General features: G+C 37.3%; 1 protein-coding gene across 1 annotated transcript; it reads right to left on the reverse strand.

Moving 5' to 3' along the window:
- Window positions 1-22,069: 22,069 nt before the first annotated feature.
- LOC149531824 (uncharacterized) lies at window positions 22,070-24,238 on the reverse strand. Its single transcript, XM_089808406.1, has one exon. It carries the CDS (start codon window positions 24,236-24,238, stop codon window positions 22,070-22,072), a length of 2,169 nt encoding a protein of 722 aa, XP_089664532.1.
- Window positions 24,239-24,444: the final 206 nt, after the last annotated feature.

Genomic DNA, 24,444 nt, shown 5'->3' on the forward strand with positions numbered 1-24,444 from the left:
CTCTAGTTGTAGGCCATCCACTCATACTCTACATCACAACTACCCTAACAACACTAGGTACTCTTCTAGCAGAACTTGATGATGTAGGAAAGGAAAGGGACATTTACTACATTAGTCATACTCTAGTGGGATATGAGCTCAATTATACACCAATGGAAAATTCTTTCTTACCTATGATATTTACCACTTAGAAGTTGCACCATTACATGTTAAGCCACACTGTGCAAGTCATATCCAAAATTGATCCTTTAAAATATATGTTGTCATGTACGATGCTCATAAGGTGTTTGGGTAAATGGGTCATGTTTCTCAAGGAATTCAAATTTGAATATGTCGATTGGAAGGCTCTCAAAGGACAAGCTATAGTAGATCACTTGGCAGATGCACCTTTGGTTGTAGATCACCCTCTCATTATGGAATTTTTAGATGAGCACCTCTACTTAATAAATGAACAACCCTCTTGGAAATTATACTTTGATGGATCTTACACATGCCATGGCTCTAACACTGACATACTCTTGGTCACACCTCAGGGAGATTACATTCCTAAATCCTTTAAACTATAGTTCCAGTGTACGAACAACATCTTAGAGTATGAGGCCCTTGTTGTAGGGCTCAAAATAGCAGTTGAATGGAATATCATAGAGCTATAGGTCTATAAAGATTCACAACTTATTATAAAGTAGGCTCTAGATGAATATCAGACCAAGGATGACAAGTTGTTGCCTTATAAGGAGTTGGTTGACCATTTGAAGGAACATTTTACTCAAATTTAATTCATACAAATCCCTAGATTGCAAAATAAGGCATCAGATGCCATGGAAACTATTGGTTCTCTTTTGGAAATACCACAAGTGGCTACATAGTATGAATTCTTAGTCAAGTAGCTACATGAGCTTGCATATGAGAATGATGAGTCAGCATGGGTATGCATCTTGGTTGGTCCCCAATCCCCATGCTACCATGAAATTCATGCTTACCTACAAAATGGTATCATATCTCCCCATCTCACACCAACCCAATGCCATAACCTTATTCATAGAGCCTCCCATTATACTATCATTGCTCAAACCCTATATCATTGTAGTTTTCATGATACTCTCTCTCAATGTTTAGACCAAAATGAGGTTGCAATGGCTCTTAGGGAGGTACACACTAGACTTTGTGGTGCTCATATGAGTGAAATAGTGCTAGCTAAGAAAATCCTTTAGGCTGGGTATTATTGGCCTACTCTAGATCATGATGCATAAGACTTTGTGAAATGGTGTTTACCCTGTCAACAACATGCTAATCTAATCTAAGTTCTAGCTTAGGATCTACAACCTATCACATTGTGTTGGCCATTTGCATGTTGGGGGTTTGACCTTGTTGGTGTTATCGCACCTCTCTCTTTAGAAGGACACAAGTGGATAATCACTGCCACATATTATTTCACTAAGTGGGTGGAAGCAGTCCCCCTTATCACTGCCACAAGAATTCAAGTGTCCAAATTTATCCTATATCATATAATATGTTACTTCACCATCCTAGCTACTATTTCTACTGACCATGGAGGTAATTTTGAAAATCTCAATATGGAGGAATTGTGCACTTCCCTTCATATCCATCACCATTTTTCTAGCCCATAATTCCCACAAAGTAACAGTCAGGTAGAGGCAACTAATAAAACCCTACTCAAAATCCTAAAGAAAGTTGTTAATGATTTTAGTTTTGATTGGCATTTGTAGATCAACCCCCCTATGGGTCTACCATACCTCATTCTAGACATCCATGGGCACAACCCCATACTCAGTTTATGGAATTGATGCAGTATTATCCATTGAGGTTGAACTCCCATCCATGCACATTTCTCTACAGGGCCAAATATTTGATGAGGATTACTAAGTGGCTAGACTTACCTAACTCGATCTACTTGATGAAAAAAGACAATAGGCCTATGGCCACCTCACGGTCTACCAGAATCACCTCAAGTGCAATTTCAATAGGAAGGTCCATCCATGCAACTTTAAAGAAGTAGACATGGTCCTCAAAGAAAACATGAAGGTCTAAGATGACTAAGAAAAGAAAGACAAGTTCAAGCCCACGTGGCTTGGTTCTTACACGGTCAAAACATCTTTTGGCTCAAGGGCCTATCAACTATCCACACTTGAACATGAAGTCCTGAATGATCCCACCAACATCATTCACCTCAAGACATTTTATGCCTAAGAATCCTTAGTGTATCCTACCTCCTTTATAGGAGAATAATAAGACAAAAAAAATAGGTAAAGAAAAAAAAGCATCCAACGGTGAAAACTTGGTAATTCAAGCACCTTGGATAGGTACCCTAGTGAAAACCTAGTGATTAGGTGCCAAGAACACTTAGCATTTTTATTATCTATCAATGACATACATCTCCCCTATCACCCCTCCACACCTCACTATCCACCTTCCCATTTTCCAAGGTGTTCCCCATAGTTTCACCTTCACACTCCCAACTAACTCACAACATTTCCTTTCAGCATCCATCGATTTGAACACCATACCTAGATCATGTATTCTATTTTTCATTCATATATCTATCCTATCCTTGTACTCTACCACATGTATCATATCCAGTGTATTTTATCCTTGTAATCTACCACATGTATCATATCCATTGTATTTTATCCTTATATTCTATCACATATATCCTATTAGGTGTAGCTTAATTTTTGTACCATTCCTATGTATCATATCCTTGCAACAAAAACAATATCCTATGTATCATATCCTTGTAAGAACAATAGTATCCTATATATTATATCCTTGAAACAATAGTAGTATCCTATATATCATATCCTTGTAACAATAGTAGTATCCTATGTATCATATCCTTATCACATCAGCAGTATCCTATGTATCATATCCTTGTAACAACATTAGTATCCTCTATATCATATCCTTGTAACAAAAATAGTACCCTATGTATCATATCCTTGTACCAATGGTAGTCCTTTATGTATCATACAATTTACAACAATGCTATCTCCTCATCTTGAGCTTTCCTCTTTCATACACATACCCATTATTGTATTCTATCATATTTTATTTAGTCACCCACCCATTGTATAGTCATGCTTGTCCATTTTTGAGTCTTATAGAGGAACTTCAATAGGAAGGTCCATCCGTGCCACTTTCAAGAAGGATACATGGTCCTCAAAGAAAATATGAAGGTCCTAGCTGACCGAGAAAAGAAAGGCAAGTTTGAGCCCACGTGGCTTGGTCCTTACATGGTCACAACACCTTTTGGCTTAGGGGCCTATTAGCTATCCACACTTGAAGGTGAAGTCCTAAATGATCCCACCAACATCATTCACCTCAAGAAATTTTATGCCTAAAAAAATCTAAGTGTATCCTACCCCCTTTAAAGGAGAAAGAGCAAGAAGGAAAAAAAGAAAAAAAAAATCAGGTAAAGAAAAACAAGCATCAAATGGTGAAAACTTGGCAATTCAAGCACCTTGGATAGGTATCCTAGTGAAAACCTAGCAATTAGGCACCAGGTGTACTTGGCCTTTTTATTTTCTATCACTGACATACATCTCCCCCATCACCCCTTCACACCTCATCTCCCATCTTCCCATTTTCTAAGGTGTTCCCCATAGTTTCACCTTCACACTACCAAATGACTCACAACATTTCCTTTCAACATCCATCAATTTGAACACCCTACCCAGATCCTGTATTATATTTTTAGTTCATATATATATATATATATATATATATATATATATATATATATATATATATATATATCCTATCCTTGTACTCTACCACATGTATCATATCAGGTGTATTTTATCCTTGTACTCTACCACATGTATCATGTCAGGTGTATTTTATCCTTGTACTCTACCACATGTATCATATCCATTATATTTTATCCTTGTGCCCTACCACATGTATCTTATCAGGTGTATCTTATCCTTTGTACCATTCCTATGTATCATATTCTTGTAACAATAGTAGTACTTTATGTATCATACCCATGTAACAATAACTGTATTACAACAATGCTATCTCCTCATCATGAGCTTCTCCCCTTCATACACATACCCACTACTAAATTCTATCATATGTTCCTAAGTCATCCACCCATTGTATAGTCATGCTCATACCATTTCAAGTTTTATAGAAAAGCCCCACGTCACCATCTAGTTATCTATAGGAAAATATCCTTGCCAATTTTGTTACCATCCTTAACATATTGTCACTAAGTCCTTATAGGATGCTTCCTTCCTCATACCTAACATTGGCCCTTCAGTATCCAGTTATCTCGATCTCTTTGGCAAAAGGTTACTTTATCATGGATTTGTTCTTTTTTCTAATTTTGATTTTTTTTCTTGTATATTTTAGTAGGTCATTTCTAGGTGATTTTAGTTGTTCCCTCCTCATGATCACCATGGTCTTTTATATCATGGTGTGCTTTGAATAGGGCAACTCAAAAGCATGGTTTTGACCATGGTCTTTTTCTACCTATGAGTCAGTTAGATATCACCCTTGCATATTCCAAACATGTTTTCATTTACAATCACATGATGCAGTTGAGAAATATCATTTGCTTATGGATCACCTAGCATCATTTCCACATTTATTTCTCTAGAACTCATGTGTGACGCTAGGGAAATCCTTGCATGCTTGTTTGAGTCAATCCTATGTAATATTGGGGAAAAGGCCTTGATGTTCTTCATAACCTTGGAAGATCCCTAGCATTCCTATATCAAATAAAGTGCTCACATTACATGTTGATACTTCTTTATAAAGTACCCTACTCTCAAGCTTCCAGTGTATCCCCTCACTCTCACCATTTTCTCCCATATGAAGAATTACTTGTTCATAACATCCTCGCACACATTTGTACTCATCCCCTCCTAGACATTATCTTAGCCCCCTATCCTCTCTACCCCCACTCCCTCAAAACTCTTATCCCCCATAACCAAACCTTTCCCCATCATCCCAATCTCCTACTCAATCCCATCCACTTAAGTCTTCTACACATGTTCTATTTAAAGTTGTGCATATTGTTCCTCCCCCTTGACTAGGGTCATGGTCAATCAGTGATATGTTGCATCATTCTCCTATACCCCACATCTATTTTCCTATCACTACTTACCTTTCATATTGTATTTGCTCATCATCCCTACATCCCATAAATTCCTTTTCCTATTTTTTCTTTATCCCTTTCCTTGGCTGCCCTCTTTCCTTACATCACCTATCTTTCTCACCCTTTGGATCCTTTCATCATCAAAAATTTTTGATTCTAATTCCTTATCCTCAAACATTGAGTTATCTTCATTATCATACTCTTACAAACTCTAAATCCCTAGGCTAAGGTTTCACCATCATCAATTATGTTCTTTATCATAGTTCACTATCCTAGCCCTAAGTTCACCTATCCTATTTCCTATTGTCTTGACTATGAGTTCGTTGGTGAATGATTTTCCAATATCATACTCTTAAAAGTTAGTATCTCTCTTTTCTTTTTTTTCAAGTTCATTCTTTATCATATATCATTATCCTAGTTTGAGTTTGAGTTTTTTTTGTCCTATCCCAGTATCATAACTTTTCCCGCATCTTATTTTTACCACATAGATTATGTCTATTTGTTATCTCCCTACTTCCTAGTGTTCAATTTATTTACCATGTTTTATCATCATAGATTGTGTTCATTTACCCTTATCATAGTTTGTATTTATCTTATCATATTTCCTCATCATAGATTAAATTCATTCATCACATGTTCGGTATAATCCTCAATGATCATCATCAAAATCTTTAATCCACTTATCATATGTTCTCATCATAGCTTTGAGTTCATTTATCCCATTTTATCATCACAGTTGGTGTATATTTTAATTATGCTTCGTCATCATAAAACTCACGTTCATTTTATCATAGTTTGTGTTCATTTAAAGAAAACTCATTATCATAGTTTATGTTCATTTTATCATCTTTTATCATAATTTAAAGTTTCTTTTTAGCATACTCATCATCATAAGTTTACATCCATCTTTCTCCCTTTTTTTTTTATCATATATTCATATTTAATCTCTTAGGTCATGTTATTATTATTATTATACACATTTATTTCCATTTATCTTTTTCAAAGTTCCAAACACATTTTATCCATCCCCATTTGTTAGGTTCATTCTTAGTTATCATAAACATCATCATTAACACAATTTTTTTAATAAAAAAAAATCATCATAAAACACATCATATCTTGCATCACCAATATATCAGCACTATCAAAACAAACTCATCATAAACATCATATCCCGCATCACCAATATATCAACACTATCAAAACAAACTCATCATAAACATCATATCTTGCATCACATATATATCAGCACTATAAAAAAAAACTCATCATAAACATCATATCTTGTATCACAAACTATTAGCAACATCATGTCTCTCATAACACATCACATCCTACATACAAACACATCAGTCTCTTATCTACATCTAATCATATATAAACATCTACATCATAAAGAAAATCATGGCATCGCAAGTCCATGCATCCATATCCCACCCCAAAGAATGATCTGATCTATATATATCTCATCTACAAAGAATAATGAATAAATCACCCCCCTGCAAAAATATCAAAGTCCATCATAGTCCAGATATCCAATGTCCATATCATACAAATAAATACATTGGGTCTATGCTTGCAAAAATGCATCCATTGATACGTCCAAAAAATAATGTGTATAACCCATCATATCACTAGTCTCCCTTATTGGTCACCTCCTGATCATGGATCTCATCAGTGTCCCTCTTTACCCCTGGCACTGCTGGTGGTGGAGGTGGTGGTTATTATCCATTTTTGCTCCCCCCCCCCAGGAAAATTTTGAATTTTGAATGTTACCCCATCTAACAGCTACCCACCAAATTTATGATATTTTAATGCCCAAGGTATTTTAATGTTTTTCCTCACCGGTGTGCAACTTTCCTCACCTTCATATCTTGCTAGATCTATGATAGGCACTTCCTTGCAAGATACAAATGCAAGCATTTTAAGTATTGCAGGCAAGTCCTTTTGTGCTACGTGGCATGGTGGGTCCTATTCCCTTGGTAAGCAGCAAAGATGCAAGTATGGACCCACCGCCAGACTTTCCCAGATTGATGATCACCGCATGCTCACAAGGTCAAGATGTAGGGGAGTTAAATCATGCAAGAATGCCCCTTTCTAACATGTAGAGAGCATGATTTCACATGGAATTTTTGCCAAGTTTCAACGTGCAAGTTACAAGCACCATCAAATCTCCCCAGATTAAGAGCTGTTACTTTCTCGCTTGGTGGAGATGTAAGGGCTTTAATTATTGTGAGCATGTGCCCTGGTGACACCTGTCCCAAATGACATCATAGGCTCGCTCTTCCTGCAGGGTGATGCTTGAAGGATTCTCGTCGTCCGATGTGATCTGATCCATGGCTGAGGCTTTCCCACAAGATGAAGTTGCAGGCAAGATAAATGTTATGGGGAAGTGCTTTTTCGCCACGTGTCTCTGCAAGACCAGTTTCTCTGTGGGCTAGCAGTTGGATGCCATGTGTCGCCAGGCATGGTACAGATAATGCCAGGTGTGCTGAGGTGTTTTGAGGGCCTAAAAGTTTTAAAGGGGCAAGTACAGTGTATGGCGAGTCTTTCACTATCATTAGATTAGCATGGATCTATGGTCCTCGCTAACTCACTATGGGAAGGTGTACGTTGTTTAGGTATAGCAAGTTAGCAACCTGGTGACTCATGGATTGGGGGTAATGTTTCCTTGCGAGCTACAAAACATAGGGCTACCTGATAGATTTTATTGTACTTTTAGGGCTGTCAGATGGTGGCAGATCGATGGTCCTTGCTAGCTCGCTATGGGAAGGTGCTCAAAAGATATGCATAGTGAGATAGCAACTCATTGACATGTGTCTTAGTGGGTCCAGTTAAGGCAATAATAGTTAGATGCGACCGACAGTTAATGTGACCATCATGGTCAGGGTTTGCAAGGTGGCATAGTTAGTAATGAAAAAATAGTCAACTCGGGGAGACTTTGCGAGGTGGCAAAAAGATAAAAGACTGTTGGTCCACATGGCTCATCCTGGTGCCGAGATAGGTTGATTTGCTGACATTGTTGATTCACAAGACAAAAATGGGGGAAATTAAGGGTTTTGCATGAATCTGATCTTCATGATCAATTCCAACCACCAGAAGTGAATGTGAGACAAGGAAGAACACTCCACTACCCCCCCCCCCCCCCCCCCCCCCCCCCCATTGGTCCATCTACCTTATCAGGATAGTTATGGCACCGGCTCTATCTTCTCAAGGCCCTTTTTTAGTTAAAAATCAAATTTTATGGTACCAAAAGGCTATACCTAGATCAGATTTCTTCAGATCCCCATGATTTTTCCTGACAGAGCCTTGATGGCGGTGGTTGCAGGATGGTTTTAGAGGGAAAATCTCAGTTATGCCTAAACTATAAAGGCAATTTTTGTGAATTTTGTAAAGGTTGATCATTCTCTGTTGTTCTCTATTGTTGATCTACAATTCCAATGTAAAATCCCCTGTGCCTTTGAATTGTATGATTTATGCCTTATCTCCTTCAGCCATTGGTATGAAAGTGCAAGAATTCTTTGCCTCTTACTGGTGTTTTGTAGAGATCTATAATCTACATGACTATATCTCATTGGATCCATGAATGATAATATAAGTGAATATCCCTTTCCTTGTGTCATTCATCTTGTTCTTCTAATCTGCATGTGATTATTTGATTAAAGAAAGTCTGAGTGTGTATATCCTTAGTTTCATTCTAGTTCAACAGTGCATATATGGGCAGAGATTGGTCTGAACACTCTATTTTGGTGTATCACCTCTTTAGATTAGATTAGGTAGATTTTATTTCATGCTCTCCTTCTCCCTTTTCCTCTCCAAGAGTAGTTAGGTGTGCCCTAATAGTAAGAGGAAGCCAGCCTTCTTCGAAGACTCAACCTCACAGTTCAAGTCCCACAGCTTGGAGGTTGTTTCCATGTTTCACTAGGTTGTCCTCATGCATAGGCTTTGGACAAGGGTGCAAACCTAAGTGACAATAGTGGCCTCATCCATCCTCCTCCCATACTCGAGCTCTTTGCCTCATCCCTCCTCCAAATCATCCCCCTCTCTCACCTCTGGCTTTGCCCCATCCTATGGCTCTGCCCTATACACTAAGACCCACCTATCTTCTATAAGCTCCCAATGCTCCAGCCACTCTCCCCCCTCCTCCTTACATGTCAATGTGGGTCCCAACCATACTTGACTATGTCAGTTGTCTTTAATGCTCAATTTGATCTAAGGGAACCATTGCATGCTACTATTGGGCGTTCATTTTGCACGAGGTCAACGGCAGGAATCCATAGTGTAATTCTTTTCTTGAAAAGCAAATTTTTTTAAGGATCTGCTCCAAGGTTCAGTGTTTGTCTTGTGACATACCAAAATCTGCTCAGTAGAAGATAAATGTGAATGTTCACAAGGAGGCCTTTGCTGGTTCCAAAAACTCTTTTACCTTAGAATCAAGTAAAATCTATTTGCTGTCTCAAAAATATCACACCAAAAGAACAATGTTTTTGTATTTTCTATTTTTTTAATGAATGCAACTCTAACAATGTAGCTACTATGAGGTTTTATTCTAACAGGGGGTTAGCTAAGAAAATAATGAAACTAAAAGAAAATAACATGAAATCAAATAACTTGAAATTGAAATTCCTAAATGGACATAAGCTACAGAACACAACACGCTGCGAGTTAAACCTTTGAAGAAATTGGTAGGAAACCAATGAAAACAAGAGCAACACTTCCTAGAATCCACTGATGCAATCATCGGTGAGAATCTTTAAAAAATTGAATGATGTTTCACTCTTCATCAAATTGCAAGGCCACGAAAAGTGCACTCATGTGAGACAAAAAGCTATGTAGACACAATCGGGTGATCTCTTCTCAAGCTCGTTACATCAACAGAATTCATATATCTATAGCAAACACTAGAACTAAAAGATCACACAACCATAAAGAATGAAATAAACCTTTGGCTCAATCACAATCTCATGAATAAAATCTACAAAACAATGACACATTCAGGCAAGAATAACTACACTCCAAATGCTAGCACCAAAAGCATAACTTTATTGCATAATAATGGTGGCCCTTGTTACATTTTACAATGGGGTATTTATAAGAAATCATCTCCTCAATTTGTGTTGAGAGTGAGAGATATCTTGATACAATAAAATTCTTTTAAAACATTTAAACAAACTAAATATATACAAACTAACAATCTAACTGGTGCTTAGAGGGACTCCATCCATATTTTATTCATTAATTGGATGCATGAGCCCTTTACATGTCAAAAAAAATGAAAGCATGAGAGAGAAATTAGGAGGAAGCCATCAGTTGAAGTGAAAGTACATGGAGACACCAAAAATAGAAGTTGCCTCTTCACTAGGCGTGTGTCAGTGTTAAACTTGTCATCAGAATGTGCTCCCAATGAATGGAAAGTGCTATTTTTGGAGCTACTGTCAGTGCACCTCTGAATTGCAGAGCTAGATGAAAATGTAGAGCTACAAAGCTACGGACTTGCAGACCTACCGATCTATGGATGTGTAGACCTGCGGACTTGCAAACTTGTGGAGCTGCAGACCTGCGGAGCTCAATTCGCAAAAAAATCAAAGTTCTCAATTTTGAAAATAGTTTCTGGGTTTTTCTCAAATGAGGTTTTAGATCACTTTTTGTATATGCTTCATGCCCCTTTTTGATGATTTACACCCTCTTTATAGACAATTACTTTCATAAACTTGCACTCCCTCCGCTTCTTCAATCAAAAATCTCAAGGCACCTGCATTGAATCTTGTCCCTAATAGCTGCATATGATGAGGAACTTTATTTTCTTTATGCATCCAACCTCTATATCTTTGACCTTTGTCTTCTCTCCACTTGTCCAATCCTTTCTGGTGAGAAACCAAGTGATCCAGATTATCCAAGACAATCAAATGTTTGCAACTTTTTCATATTTTTTCACAAATTTCCTAAGCATTTTTTAAATGACCTTTTTGAAGGTCTTTTGCTCAAAATTTCAAGTCGGAACCTTTGTCAGTCCCTAAAATTGGGTAGTTGAAGGCTCATTGTTTTAGGGATTGAAAATAGATCTTCAATTCTTCTTTCCAACGGTGTAAGTGGTTTTGAATTCTAAGACCCGAGTCAAAAGTTATGACCTTGACAAGTTGAGGATGCCATTTTTACCTACAAAAGAAGCAAACAATAGTCTGTAGAGTTAATAATGCATAGTAAAGACACACTAGCTACTCAAACAAAATTGGAAGTGAATCCTAAAATCTGGCTAAGTCTAAAATCTTGAAGCCCTGAAATTTGGCTAAGTCTGGATTCTTAAAGCCCCAAAATTTGGCTAAGTGTAGATTTTTGAAGCCCTAAAATTTGGCTAAGTCTGGATTTTTGAAGCCTTGAAATTTCGAAGAATCTTTACCTTATCTAGAGGAGGTCTAAAACCTATCTCAAAAGATTCGTTGCATATATTAAAATATATCTTAAGTGAAGGTAAAAGGGTAGCTTGGCAAGCATGCATAGTGCCTTGGGAGAGCGACGATGTGAAAGCACACAAGGCACCTTGATCATGCATGCATGCACATGCATGAATTGTAGTAGAGTGTGTGTGTGAGGCATGAGCCTGTGGCAGAGCATGCACACCTAGCAGAGCGCAGTGCGGTAGTGCGCGCTTGCGACGATGCATGCGCACATGGCAAAGCATGGCACAGTAGCGCAGTGGAGTGCACTGTGACATGCTCGCAGTGGTGCACAGTGGTGCATGTGTTGCGTGAGTGCATGGAAGATCATGCACATGTGATGGTGCGAGGGTGTGGTGACTCAATTTTTGAAAAAAAAAATTCAAATTTTTTAATTTTTTGTGTTTTTTGATTTTTTGATTTTTTTGTGTTTTTTGGACTCAACTTTCAAATTTTGACTCTAAAATCCTAAGGTCTAATAAAACTCTTCTTCTCCCAACTCCTGAACTATGAGTCTGGGTGTCGAAAAAAGTAGGGATCCCCATTCCTAGTAAGGAATGGGGCATGTGTTTTGAACACGAAAATAGGTACCTCCCCTAGTAAAACCCTGCCCTCTCCCTCAACTCCTCCACCTCTTCTCATAACCTCCTCAACTCATCCATCCCTCCCCCTGCCACTATTTACACCCTCAAGGTCACCACCTCCACCATTAACCCATCCCTCTCCTCCTAGATGATGTCCATTTGTGCCTGTAATGCCTATCTTTCCAAAGTCACCACCTCCAAGACCCCCTCCAACTGCCCACTCTCCACCTGTAGTGTCCCCACCTTTGTCCCTGCTCTCTGAGCTTGTCGCCTCACCACATCTCACTCTTGTATTAACTGATCACACTCTCTTTTGAGTTGATCCATCTCCTACTATGTATCCCATAGTGGCTAGCTAATCGCCTCATGTGTCTACTAAAGAGACACATATCAGCTTGCCAGTCCATCATCTCCTCCCCTTGAAGATGACCCTCCATTGCCACTCCCATCTCCTCCACCTCCTGGCCCTTGTGGCCTCTACTCCTCCTCCACCTATAGTCCCCTCTCCAATATTGGCCTCTCCTCTCTCCTTCACCTCTACCTAACTGGCCCCTCCTCCTGTGACATAGCCTTGGCCCACTATTATAACCTTCTTGCCACATATCTACCATGTCTAGCTACCCAGGCTATCTCTCCTGGCACCACTACATCCCTTGTCACCTATGCTCAACCTACTAGTCTCAGTCACTAAAACCAATCTCGAAACTCCTATGTGGAGCTTGCATCTGCTACTTCACCCAACCAATCCCACTACTATGGTGCTAACTCTCGCCAAGCCTAAATTAAACCATCTCTTTGCAGTGCTAGCCTATAAATTGACATTAGTTTGTGTGTAACCCATTGATACTAGTTTGGCTCCCCTGGAGCCACTTGAACCCATCCAAACTATTTCAAGGTCCTATCTAGTTAGTACTACTCAGCTATGTACTCCCACCACCCAAAAATGAAACTGATGATATGGTGTATGGAAGATGTTGTCCCTCCTCTGCCCATGACCCCAGGCCCATATAGGTCTCCATACCACCACCCTAATCTCATCTATCTGGACTCGCTAATAGTCCACATTCTCTGTATGATTATATGTTAAAGGCTCTCCCAATTGTAAGCCACTAGATCCTCCACTTGCCTATCCCTTTGTCCAATCAACCTGAATGCCATGATGTGCTTCCATGCCCAAACTTGTTATAATGTAGTGAACCCTATGCTCCTCCCCTGCTGTCCAGCTCCCTAATAGACTATCTAATGAAGATCTTGGTACAACTCTACCAACATCAAAGACCCCCAAGCTATTAGGACTCCCACATCCACTATCCACAAGATAGTGTGTATCAATGTCAAAGTAACTCATGTCCCTAATAATTTTAATCTCTTGATAATTTCTTGGAAAAGTAGTGTTTCTTGATTAAAGTTTAGTGTTTTTGTTTCTACTATTATAGAAAATCTAAATGTTCAAAGTGAATCATAGCTATGATTTGTTTTTCCTCTTCAAGGAGGTGGTAGTTCTACAAAGCTATGATCAGTGTGTGAAAGAGTATCAGTTCACACTTGTGCTAGAGTCAATAGAGGAAATGTTTGCATTAGCATTGAAGGTATTTTACTTTTCATGAAAGTTGAATGTTAAAAGTTAGTACCTCTATCAAGTGATTTTTAGTAGTAGAAAAAGAGGTGAAATTTTTAATTTAAGATGGAGTCATACAACAGGTCTGAGGTTAGTCTACCAATTTCTAAAAGCTTGAAAACTATGGCTAGTAATATTATTATGTTGAATAAGAAAACTCACAATATGATTGTTAGTATAGTCAAAGGGGAAATGAGAAGTATTCAGGGTCTAAATGTTGAACAAGTTTATATGAAGTTTAAATTAGTAATCAATATGATGACTTTGCATTCTAGGCCAGAGGAATATTCCCTACCTAGTATTTTCCTTAATATTAGAGTGCCTGATTTAGTTAATTGAACAACACCTATAAGGTTACAAGATCTTTTACAAGCTGAGAGATTCATTAGGAAGATGGAAAGTGATAATGATAGTGTTCATATTATGTCTTCTAATAATGATAGTACATGTGTTGAAAGTCAAGGTAATGATGAATATAATGAATCTATAAACAATGATAATTTGTGTTCTAAATGTGAAGAGATGGATTCAACTTTTAATGAATTAGTTGATTGTCACCAGCATAAAGAAGATGGATGTGAAAATGAAAATAAGTCTTGTGATAGTGAATATGAGTTTGAAGAGGTTTGTAATAGTAGTAGAGGTAATGATTTCCATAATAAAAATTAATGTTGTAATGATTCTGATATTTCAAATTTTTGTGTCAATGTTGTTGCTGCTATGAGTTCTTCATGTCATCTTGATAATAATCACAGCTAGGAGAAGATTTGTGAGGAGGTCTTCTTGAGCCTTGATGAGATTTTAGATTTGTTGGCTTGAGAGTTTGAGAAATTTGTAAGTACTTCTAAGGATGTTCATATTCTTCTTCATAGTTTTTCTTCATTTAGTCAAGTAACTTCCCAATTTTTGATGTGGAAAAAGATATAAAATCTAAACAATCTTTATCAAGCTTTCGAGGTGTATGTTGGGACTCAAAATTGAAGCCCCGATTTTGAGTACCATTGAAAAATTAAGCCCTATAAGAATTTTTTGATGCATGTGAACCCAGTTATACTTGTGATGCCTAAGAGGTGTTTAATGTTTCTAACACCTTGCATTCAATATTTCCACTCATCTCATGAAGATAAATTTCCATTCTGAGCCATTCCGTGAAGTCCTGTTTTGAGCAATGTTCAAATCTGCATTTTTTGCTTGTGTCAAATAGCGATAGGAGATTATGTTTGCAATTGAATATCTCATACCTAGTAATGCTTCATGGCTTGCTCCTTTGGGAGTGTTTAACATCCATATCAAAGCCTATTTTTCATATTTCAAGTTGTTTCAAATTCATGTGACCAGGTTTTGAATCCCTCGAAGTTGGTCATTTATTATTGTCATGCTGATGTGAAATGTTCAAAATTCTAGGAGGCCTTGTTTGACTTGTTATGACTTTGACCTAGTTGACAAAAATGCTAAAATTCCTATTGCATTTCATTCTAGAGGTTAGAGACTTACTATGTTTCAATTTTGAGCTTATGACAAATCCGTTTGATCTGTTATTGAATGCAATTCCAAATGCAATTTATAAATTTTTACTAGTGTAAAGAAGTGCAGATTGGTTAGTACTCCTTTTTGTTACGTCATATCTTAAAATTCATGATAGGTGAGATCAAATGGATTGTACCACTATGTTTTACTCTGAAAATACTTTAAGTGTGCCAATTTTCAAGTTTTGACGAATCCGTTTACACACTTTCCTAGGTCCATTCCATTCACAAAAAATGTTTTTTTGCCATTACTTTCAATCTACAAATTTTGAGTAGCCTACTTTGACCATTTTCCAAATGCATCCTATTGTTCATCATGAGCCCTAATCACAAATTTATACTCTCTTCATGGTAGTGAACTAATGCTCCAACTTTTGTTTCCCCAAGCATTAGTTTGCCCAGTTTTCAAAGCCAAAATCGAACGCGATTTGTTATTTTTTGACATGTTTTCTTGCAGGTAGTTTTGAGAGGGAAATTTCGATAGTCAATATCTTTGGACTGAGAATTCATCATAAGATGACATTAGATACGGTGAGAGTATGCAAAACATAGCATTAGTGTGTTAGATCTTAGAGTTTGGTTAGTTGTTTTGTTCAGTTTTTAAAGCCGATCATAGGACCTCCTGGCACGAAATCGACAAGTCACAAAAAGAGGTTAAAATTGGTTTTAAATGGTTGAAAAATGATGCAAACTGATTGATTCTTGAGCAAATCAGTATCAAATGTTCTATGGATCAATTTGAGGATTCAGTTGTTTGAAAATAATTTTTTTTTTTAGCCAGACCTACTCTAGGGCCTGACTGGTTTCATCAGAGGGTGAAGTAACACTCGTGGAGTAAAAGAAAATATCCTAATAAGACATAATGGTTATGTTATTTATAACATTTAGCATGATAGGTGGCCCTCTCCCCCGAACATCATCAAGTATTTCCAAATATGTTTTGATCTAGCATTGTACCTCTATTTTTGCGAAGAAGTTTTTCTGGTTCACCTTGATTAGTCATAAGATGACATAGAGTAGAGAAAAAAAAAACAAAGCTTTTAATCCCACACTAGCCATGGGGCATTATATTCTAGTGTTCAAATAAAAAAACACTCACAATGTATAACGTCTTCATCAAGACAAAGGCTTTTGAAGCATCAAACCTACATGGTGGACCCAACCTAATTGGTGACAACTGGAGGTAACCAAATTAATTTTGAATGAGCATAAAAATTAAGGAAGATGATGTCAGCAATGTTCGAGCAATAGGATGGTGATATAAGGTCGATCTGATGGTGGTCACCATGTCACCAACCAAAGATGTATGATCAATAACTATAGTGACATAGTGACCAGCTGAGGTGGAGGTTATGTGTCAAGTTGATGTGGTGATGATCGAGTACTAAGGTGGCATTGACGTGGCACTAGTTGACAGAGGAGACATTGGAAAAGGGTTGGTGAAATCTAGTGGTTGCCATGTCACCACTAAAAAATGGGAGGTTTTCTGGCAAGCAACATGGTGCCTTTCCAAAAAACCAAAAATCTAGTACGAGTTGTGGGGCCCATCCAATGCTGTCAGCCTATCACCGTTCAACATGTGGCATTCCAGGCCAGTCAAAATTTGACACATGGCATCACATGAATGGCCAAGGGAAGTATAAGGGGTATTTAATTTTAAAAAAATATTTTCTCCCCCCAATTTTGAGAAGTTCTAAGCGTTTAGTTTAAAATTTGAAATTTTTGAGTTTTCTATAGTTTATACTATTGAAATATTTTTAATTTTTCAATTTTTTGGCATTTTAATGCTGAAACACATAGTTGGAACCTGAATTTTCAAATGGGTGCCAAGGGGGTATTTTTCACCCTAAATATGCACTCCAATATATCGTTGGAGCTAGGAGGAGATAAACTTGTATTTTTTGGGGCATTCTCAATATAATGGGTAGATTTCACCATTGAGCATCAAAATTGGTTAGTAGGCAGATATAAAAGCTTGTTGAAGCTTGAATATGGAGAAAATTGATTTTGATAAGTTTTTTGTGCCTCTAGAAACCATTTAACTAATTTTTTTACCTTTGCCTTGATTTCAAATCTGGCATCAAAATTAGTTATGTTTTTTCAATCAAATATCTAAGATATTTTGTGCTTTTGAGAGGTAAAATGATTAAGGATTTGATATGTAGTTATAGAGAGAGATTAGAGAGATACTTTTAACTTCTAGGAGATGTTTTCCAAGTGGACACATGTTAGATACACAACAGATCAGGGAGTTCACTCTCCTCTATATCATTCTCTTTCTTATTCTTTGTAGAGGTTCCAATTTTGGGGAGAAAAAGATTTTCTACTATGATACCATTAGGGTTCTAGTTTTTTACTGTGAGACCATTGGTTCTAGTTTTTTATATGTTTTCAAGACTATGATACTAGTTCCTTTAGAAATTTCTCTTGTACTGAGAAGCACTAAGTTTTATATAGATAGTTCTCATTTGTTAGGTGATTTGTGAGTCATTTCTATACATCTTTCATGTATTTGTTTTCAAGGAAAATGAATAAAACACAACAAAGGGTTTACATTCATTTTGAATCTTGTCTCTTGTTCATGGGTTTGTGATTTCTTCTAATTTGTGAACCAAGAGCATAAATTAGGTTGCATTTTGTTTAAAAATGCATGTGGTTGAAATATTTTTCTTGTGGAAAAATAGTCGTGTAATTGCTTGATATATATCACAGAGTTTGCAAACTTCATGATAGGATAGTTTGAGTATGAGATTCATTTTGACGCAAATGTTTATTCACAAGGTGAAAGATAGATCAAAGATCTTGATGTAGGAGTTATATCAAAGATTTCAAGAAGATGTATGGTTGTAATTTATCTAATTTCCCAACAGATAAGGCACTAATCAGCTATAGGATCATTTAGTTTTGTTGCTTATATCTAGGTTTTATTGTTATCAACATATTAAATCATCTTTTCCCTTTATGTTAAAAGTTATTCAAAGTCTAACCTACACTCAGCTTATGAATTGCATTGTCTTGCATTTAGCTATTGAAGATCTATGTTATTGCATGAGTCACTAGGAGAAATAAGGGTTAAATCTGCTATTCATAGATTCAAGAATATGTTTAGCACTAGTACCCAAAAAAATGAATTTGAAGTCCACCCACCTAGGTTTTGCAGAGCTTGAAGTAGAAGAAGGGTCTAGCCTTATAGTTGGCCCAGTGTTTGAAACAGTATGTTGAAAATGGGAGTTAGCTACCCCTAGATGTATCTTATTCTCATCGAGGTAACTTGAAGCCATCTTTGTTTCAAAACACCAAAAAAATGGCAACTATACTGGGGAATAAGATGGCAATACATCTTGTTAAAAGGACAAGAATCTTTAGTGTTAATTGAATATTCTGTCCTATTTTTTTTGTATAGTTTTGCCCATTCGAGTTGCCAAAAAAATGGTGAGTTTGTTGGGGATTGTATTGAATTTATATGATAGAAAAACCTTGAGAATTTGAATAAGATTAAATACATTAGAAAAATTTTGCTATAGCAGTGGGGTTGTGAGGTGTTTTCCATATTCTTGCTAAATTTTATGTTCCTCAACTAAGCATTATTCATGGACAACAATATGTTGTAAGATTGGATGTAAATTGTGTTATATGACTATTATAAGTCTATCTTCAATTAGTTTAGTTTTTGCATATGTTGTTGAGAAAGTTTTAGAGTCTAGAATTGTTTTATGAAGTGTATTCTCTTTTCAAGGTTTTAATGATTGCATGTTGTTCATATTGAAAGTTTGGTTCAGAATTTACAAGTGGTAAATTATTTCAAATCTTTTCTCACTAAGTGTAAGTGTTGACTCTAGTCTAAATCTTTGTGCCAGTGCATGTTTTATTTTAATATCAAGGGCTTTTAGTATTTGTGGACAGATCTAGTTTGTTGGGAAAGAGGAAGTATTCTTATTGATAGTTTATGTGGTTGTTTGTATCTATTGAAGTAGTTGATTTCAAAAGGTGAATCATTGTTGTGATTTTATTTTCCTCTTCAAGGAGGTGGTAACTCTACAAAGGTTTTATCTATGGTGTGAAGGATTTCATGTTTACACAGTGCCAATCAATAGATCAGAGGTTTCATGTAGAAACACATAAAGGTATTTTTAATTTTCATGTACTTGTCCTTCATGAAAGTTGAATGAACAAAATGGTTGTCTCCATCTAGTGTTTTCAGCACTAAGCAAATAGAGGTAGGAGTTTAATATTTTATAAGATGGATTCAAAGTCTAGGTCTGAAAGTGATGTGCCAACTCTTGAAAGTGTTCGTGCAAATATTGCTAGGCTAAAGAGAAAGATTCATGATAAGACTATCATAATGAAAAGAAATACAATTGTTAATATTAAGGGTCTTAGTGGATTTCAAATTTACGTGAAGTTTTAATTAGTAGTTATGAATCTTGATGTGCATATCATACATGAGGAGTCTTCATGGCCAATGGTAGTTTTAGAAGTTTGTATGCCACATTCAATTGATTGGTCAGTAAAGTCAAGGTTAGATAAGATTTTTGAATTCCAAGATTTTATCATGGCGATTGAAGGTGCTTTGAATATAATGTTACTAAATGCAATGAATCTATTGAAAATGATATTGAAGATGAAGAGTCTTAGTTTTATGAATTAGAGGATAGTAATCAGCAATTTGATGAAATGTATAATGTGTATTCATCTTGTTATGATGATGATTGTAAAGAACAGGAAAAGTGTAATAGCAGTAAGAGTCTTTCTTCTAGTGATGAATGTGAATGCACTAAGATATTGGTTGTTGAGGTATTGTCTAAGGAAGAAGATGTAAGGGATGATAAAAGTTTGAATTTTTTAGAGTGTATTACTAATGAGTTTTCTATTATAAATGTGTCAAGCTATCCAGATAATAATCATAGCCAAGGAAAAGATACTAGTAATGAAGTCTTGTTAAGTGTTGACAAGATTTCAGATTTGTTGGCTCGTGATTTTGAAAGGTATGCAAATCTATCCAAGGATTTTTGTGCTTTGCCACACTTTTCCTTTTCATATGATGAATTCATTTCCCCTAAATTTGATGCTGAAGAGTATATAGTTTCAGAATATGCTATGTCAAGTCTTGGAGGTGTATGTGATGGTAGTTCATACATCAATACACATGATGACTTCCATGTTGAGAAGAAAGATGTAGAGATAAGGTCTATTGCTGGTTCATTTTATTCTTATTTTCATGAGGTAGAGATACATTTTGATTTCTCATATGATAAGGAAAGTAATAGTAATGAAACGGTTCATTCTAATGAGTTATTTGAAGAAAACATTGATACAGATTAGCATATTGTGAACATATAATTTCATGATGGTTCTTATGATTTGGTATCTAATCATTTATTGGAATGTGAAGAAAATGTAGTGCATGTTCAGTCTAATTTATGGAGTACTGATATTACAAATGAGGAGAAATCAAATTTTACATTTTCTTCATATCTGGATGCACAAGGTGAGTTACAATATGATTCATGTAACTTGTTGAATGAAGTAGAGTACCAAACTTTTGTGTTTTTGATTGAAGGTGTCCATGAACCAGTTGGTGATGATCAATTTCAATTTGATATCAGTAGTTATGATCACGCTGATTCATATTTTTATAGTGAGCATGACGTAGAAGTTAATTAACAGTAACAGATTTCCACAATCCATTTGTAAAGTACTGAGTTTTCTGGATTAGATTGTGTTTGTTTATTTCATCAACGTTTCGGATCACACTACATGATCCATCATCAGGATAAGAAAGTGCAGGGTAGTAAGATATGCAGACTGGACCTTTCTCAAGAATTATAAGAAGAGAAGGGGGAAGCTCGTAAAACCAAGCAAAGCTAAAAATAGAAAAAATAGAAAAAATAGCAAAAAAGGGGGGTATCCCCACCAAAAAGTATAAGAAAGAAGAAAAAATGAAAGAAAAAGGTTTGTAAAGTATACAAGATGTGATGATGATTACAAGGTGGTGCAATAAATGAGTATTTATCTAGGCTATTATATAATAAAATAGCTATATGGGTAATGTATAGCTATGTAACCACTTACAATAGCTAAAGGATCAAAATATAGTTATGTACAAGAAAAATACGATATACTATGAAAGAAATATATAACTAAATAAGAAATATTTAGGAAATATATGCCAATATATATATATGTCTATATGCGATATAAGTAAAATGTACTAGACATATATATATATATATATATATATATATATATATATATATATATAAAGGGTTGAAAAAAAAAAAAAAAAAAAAAAAAAAAAAAAAACCAACAATCTATATGTATACCAATTTTAAGAAAACAAGAAAGTGAAATTGACCAAAACTGCAAAGAGAATTGAGTAAAAATAAATAAGAAGGAAGAAAATGCCAAGCATGTAGGGGTAAAGGAGAAAATACATACCTACTTAGTAGACTAGATGACAAGGATAGAGCAGAAGAATCGGTAGGAGGACGCACAAAAAAGAAAGGAGAAAACCACGTGAAAAAATAAACAACACTAGAGACAACAGGACACTAAAATAAAGGAAACCACGATGTCTAAGCACAAAACCCACTCACAAGAAAGAAGCAAGAAGTGTGCTCGGGAGAGAGAGAGAGAGAGAGAGAGAAAACACTGCCCACCATGGAAGAAGAAACAAGCACCAAAAAAGGAAAGAGGAGAAGAGAGGGGGAAAAAAGAGAACGAGAAGAGGAAACAGCGAAACAAAAGAACTGGAAGAGCACGCAAGAAGGGAAACCGAGAAAGCATCAAAGGTGGTGGAGTCTGTTGAGCGTGCTCGAATGGTGGTTGTCAAGGGAATCAAGCAAGGGGCGCCATGAATGGTTAATGGACCACCCATCGTCCCGATTGAGGTTAATGGGATGATAGCTAATGGCAATAGCCTCCTTTAACTTCCTTTTGAAAAGATTGTCCTCTTTTGATAGGATTTTGGTATTCTCCAAACAAATATGATGCTTGGTGGAAGTTGAGTGCTCAGCTAGGGCGGATTTTAGTATCCTCTCATGCTTGATGTCAGCACTGTGTTCTCGGATCCTTGTGATGACAGAGCGACCAGTTTCACCAATGTAGGGCATGCCACATGAGCACTCAATCTTGTAGACCCCTGAGTCTAGAAGAGAGTTGTTTGAATCCTTGAGCGGGGGGATACAATTTCTTAACTTAGAAAGGGGTTTGAAGGCTACCTGGATGCCCTTTCTGGTCAAGATTTTGCCAATTTTTTGGGAGATGCCCTCAACAAAAGGAAGAGAAGCGAGAAGGGGAGGTGGGTTAGAGGAGATCTTATGACTGATGCCAGAAAGATAAGAGGATTTGGCTTGGGTGAGGGCCTTGGAGATTTGCTTATGAGAGTACCCGTTGAACTTAAAAACTTGGCGCAGATGATCAAGCTCTTGGGGTAAGTTATCAGCATCGCAAATTCTATAAGCTCTAAGGGAAAGAGTCTTGAGGATACCAACTTTCTGGGATGGGTGGTGGTGGGAAGAAGAATGGAGGTAAAGATCGGTGTGGGTGGCTTTACGATACACTCGACGACCGAAGGTCCCATCAGGCTTCTTCATGATGAGGACGTCGAGGAAGGGCAACTGGTTGTCAGATTCAAGCTCCTTGGTGAAGGAAATGGTGGGGGCGAGCTTGTTGATGTGTTCGAGAAACTCCTCAAGTTTTTCCAACCCATGTGGCCAGCACACGTTGGTGTCATCAACATAACGCTTCCACCATTTGGGCTTGAGGGGAAAGGTGTGGAGAGCCGTCTCCTCGAAATCCTCCATATAGAGGTTTGCTATGACTGGGGAAAGGGGAGAACCCATCGCCACTCCCTCCACCTGTTCATAGATGACGTTCTGGAAAGAGAAGAAAGTGGATCTTAAGCAGAACTCCACCAAACTAGCTAGCTCATCCCCAACCTTACGCCTCACAATTTGCACAGCGTCATGAATAGGAACCTTGGTGAAAAGCGAAACAACATCAAAACTAACCAAGACATCACCAGGCTCCCACTTGACATCTTGAATAAATTGGACAAAATGGTAAGAATCTTTGATGAAAGAGTTGGACTGCCCCAACAACGGAGAGATAATCTTGGCAAGGTGAGAAGCTAATGCGTAGGTGGGGGATCCAATGGTGTCCACAATAGGTCGTAAGGGAGCACCCTCCTTATGAATTTTTGGAGCCCCATATATGCGAGGGGTCACTTCTTTTGAAGGAACCAATTTTTTCTTAATCACGTCATCAAAGGAGGAGTTAGACACGAGAACTTTGACTTGATTCAAGATTTTAGAGCAAGGATTACGCGGAAGGAGCTTGTAGCTGCTTGGGTCTGAGAGCAAGTCAAGCATCTTGGAGATATAGTCTTGCCTGTTCAAGATCACAGTGGCATTACCCTTGTCTGCCTTGGTGATAACAATATCATGATTATTAACAAAATTACGGAAGGCCCGAGATTCTGCTCCGGAATTAATGCTTCTGGGTGGTTTGGCATGTCGAAGAGCGACAGCACAATCCTGCCTCACTTCATCCGCAGCCTTAGACGGGAGGGAACGGATAGCATTCTCAATCTCAAGGAGGAACCGAAAGTGAGGAATGGAGCGGGGGGGACGAGAAAAATTAAGACCCCGCTTCAACAAGTTAAACGAAAGGGGGTCAATGGTGGCACAAGAAAGGTTTACAACTAGCCTATTCTCCCAATCAGCCACCGAGCGAGGAGTGGAGGAAGAAGCTGAACGGTCAGCATGAAAAAACCTTATGTTCTGAAATTGGTTAAGAGAAGGATTAATCTGACAGGACGGTGAGGACCCCGCCGCGTGGGATCCACAAGAAGGACGAGGTCTCTTAGCGAGGGACGAGGGGGATGGCGACAAAAACGAGGATGAATAGAAGGACGATATGGGGAGATCAGACTGGATTATCCTCGCCTCCATGTGAGACCGCTGATCAATGCTAAAACTGGAGACAAGACTAGAAACAACCAAGTCAGGGGGTTGGTGAGAGATGATTTGAAGGTTATCATCAATGCAATTAAAGCCAGAGGCCTCACACACGCAAAGAGAGCCTGAGGGACAGTTGTGCGTACCTGAGTGATCAGAAGAGGAGCCGTTGCAAGAAAGTGGACGTAATGCTAATTTGT

This window comes from Cupressus sempervirens, chromosome 11 (assembly GCF_028749045.1).
Source record: "Cupressus sempervirens isolate cs-2001-9-10 chromosome 11, ASM2874904v1, whole genome shotgun sequence".
In the NCBI taxonomy this organism is placed as follows: domain Eukaryota; kingdom Viridiplantae; phylum Streptophyta; class Pinopsida; order Cupressales; family Cupressaceae; genus Cupressus; species Cupressus sempervirens.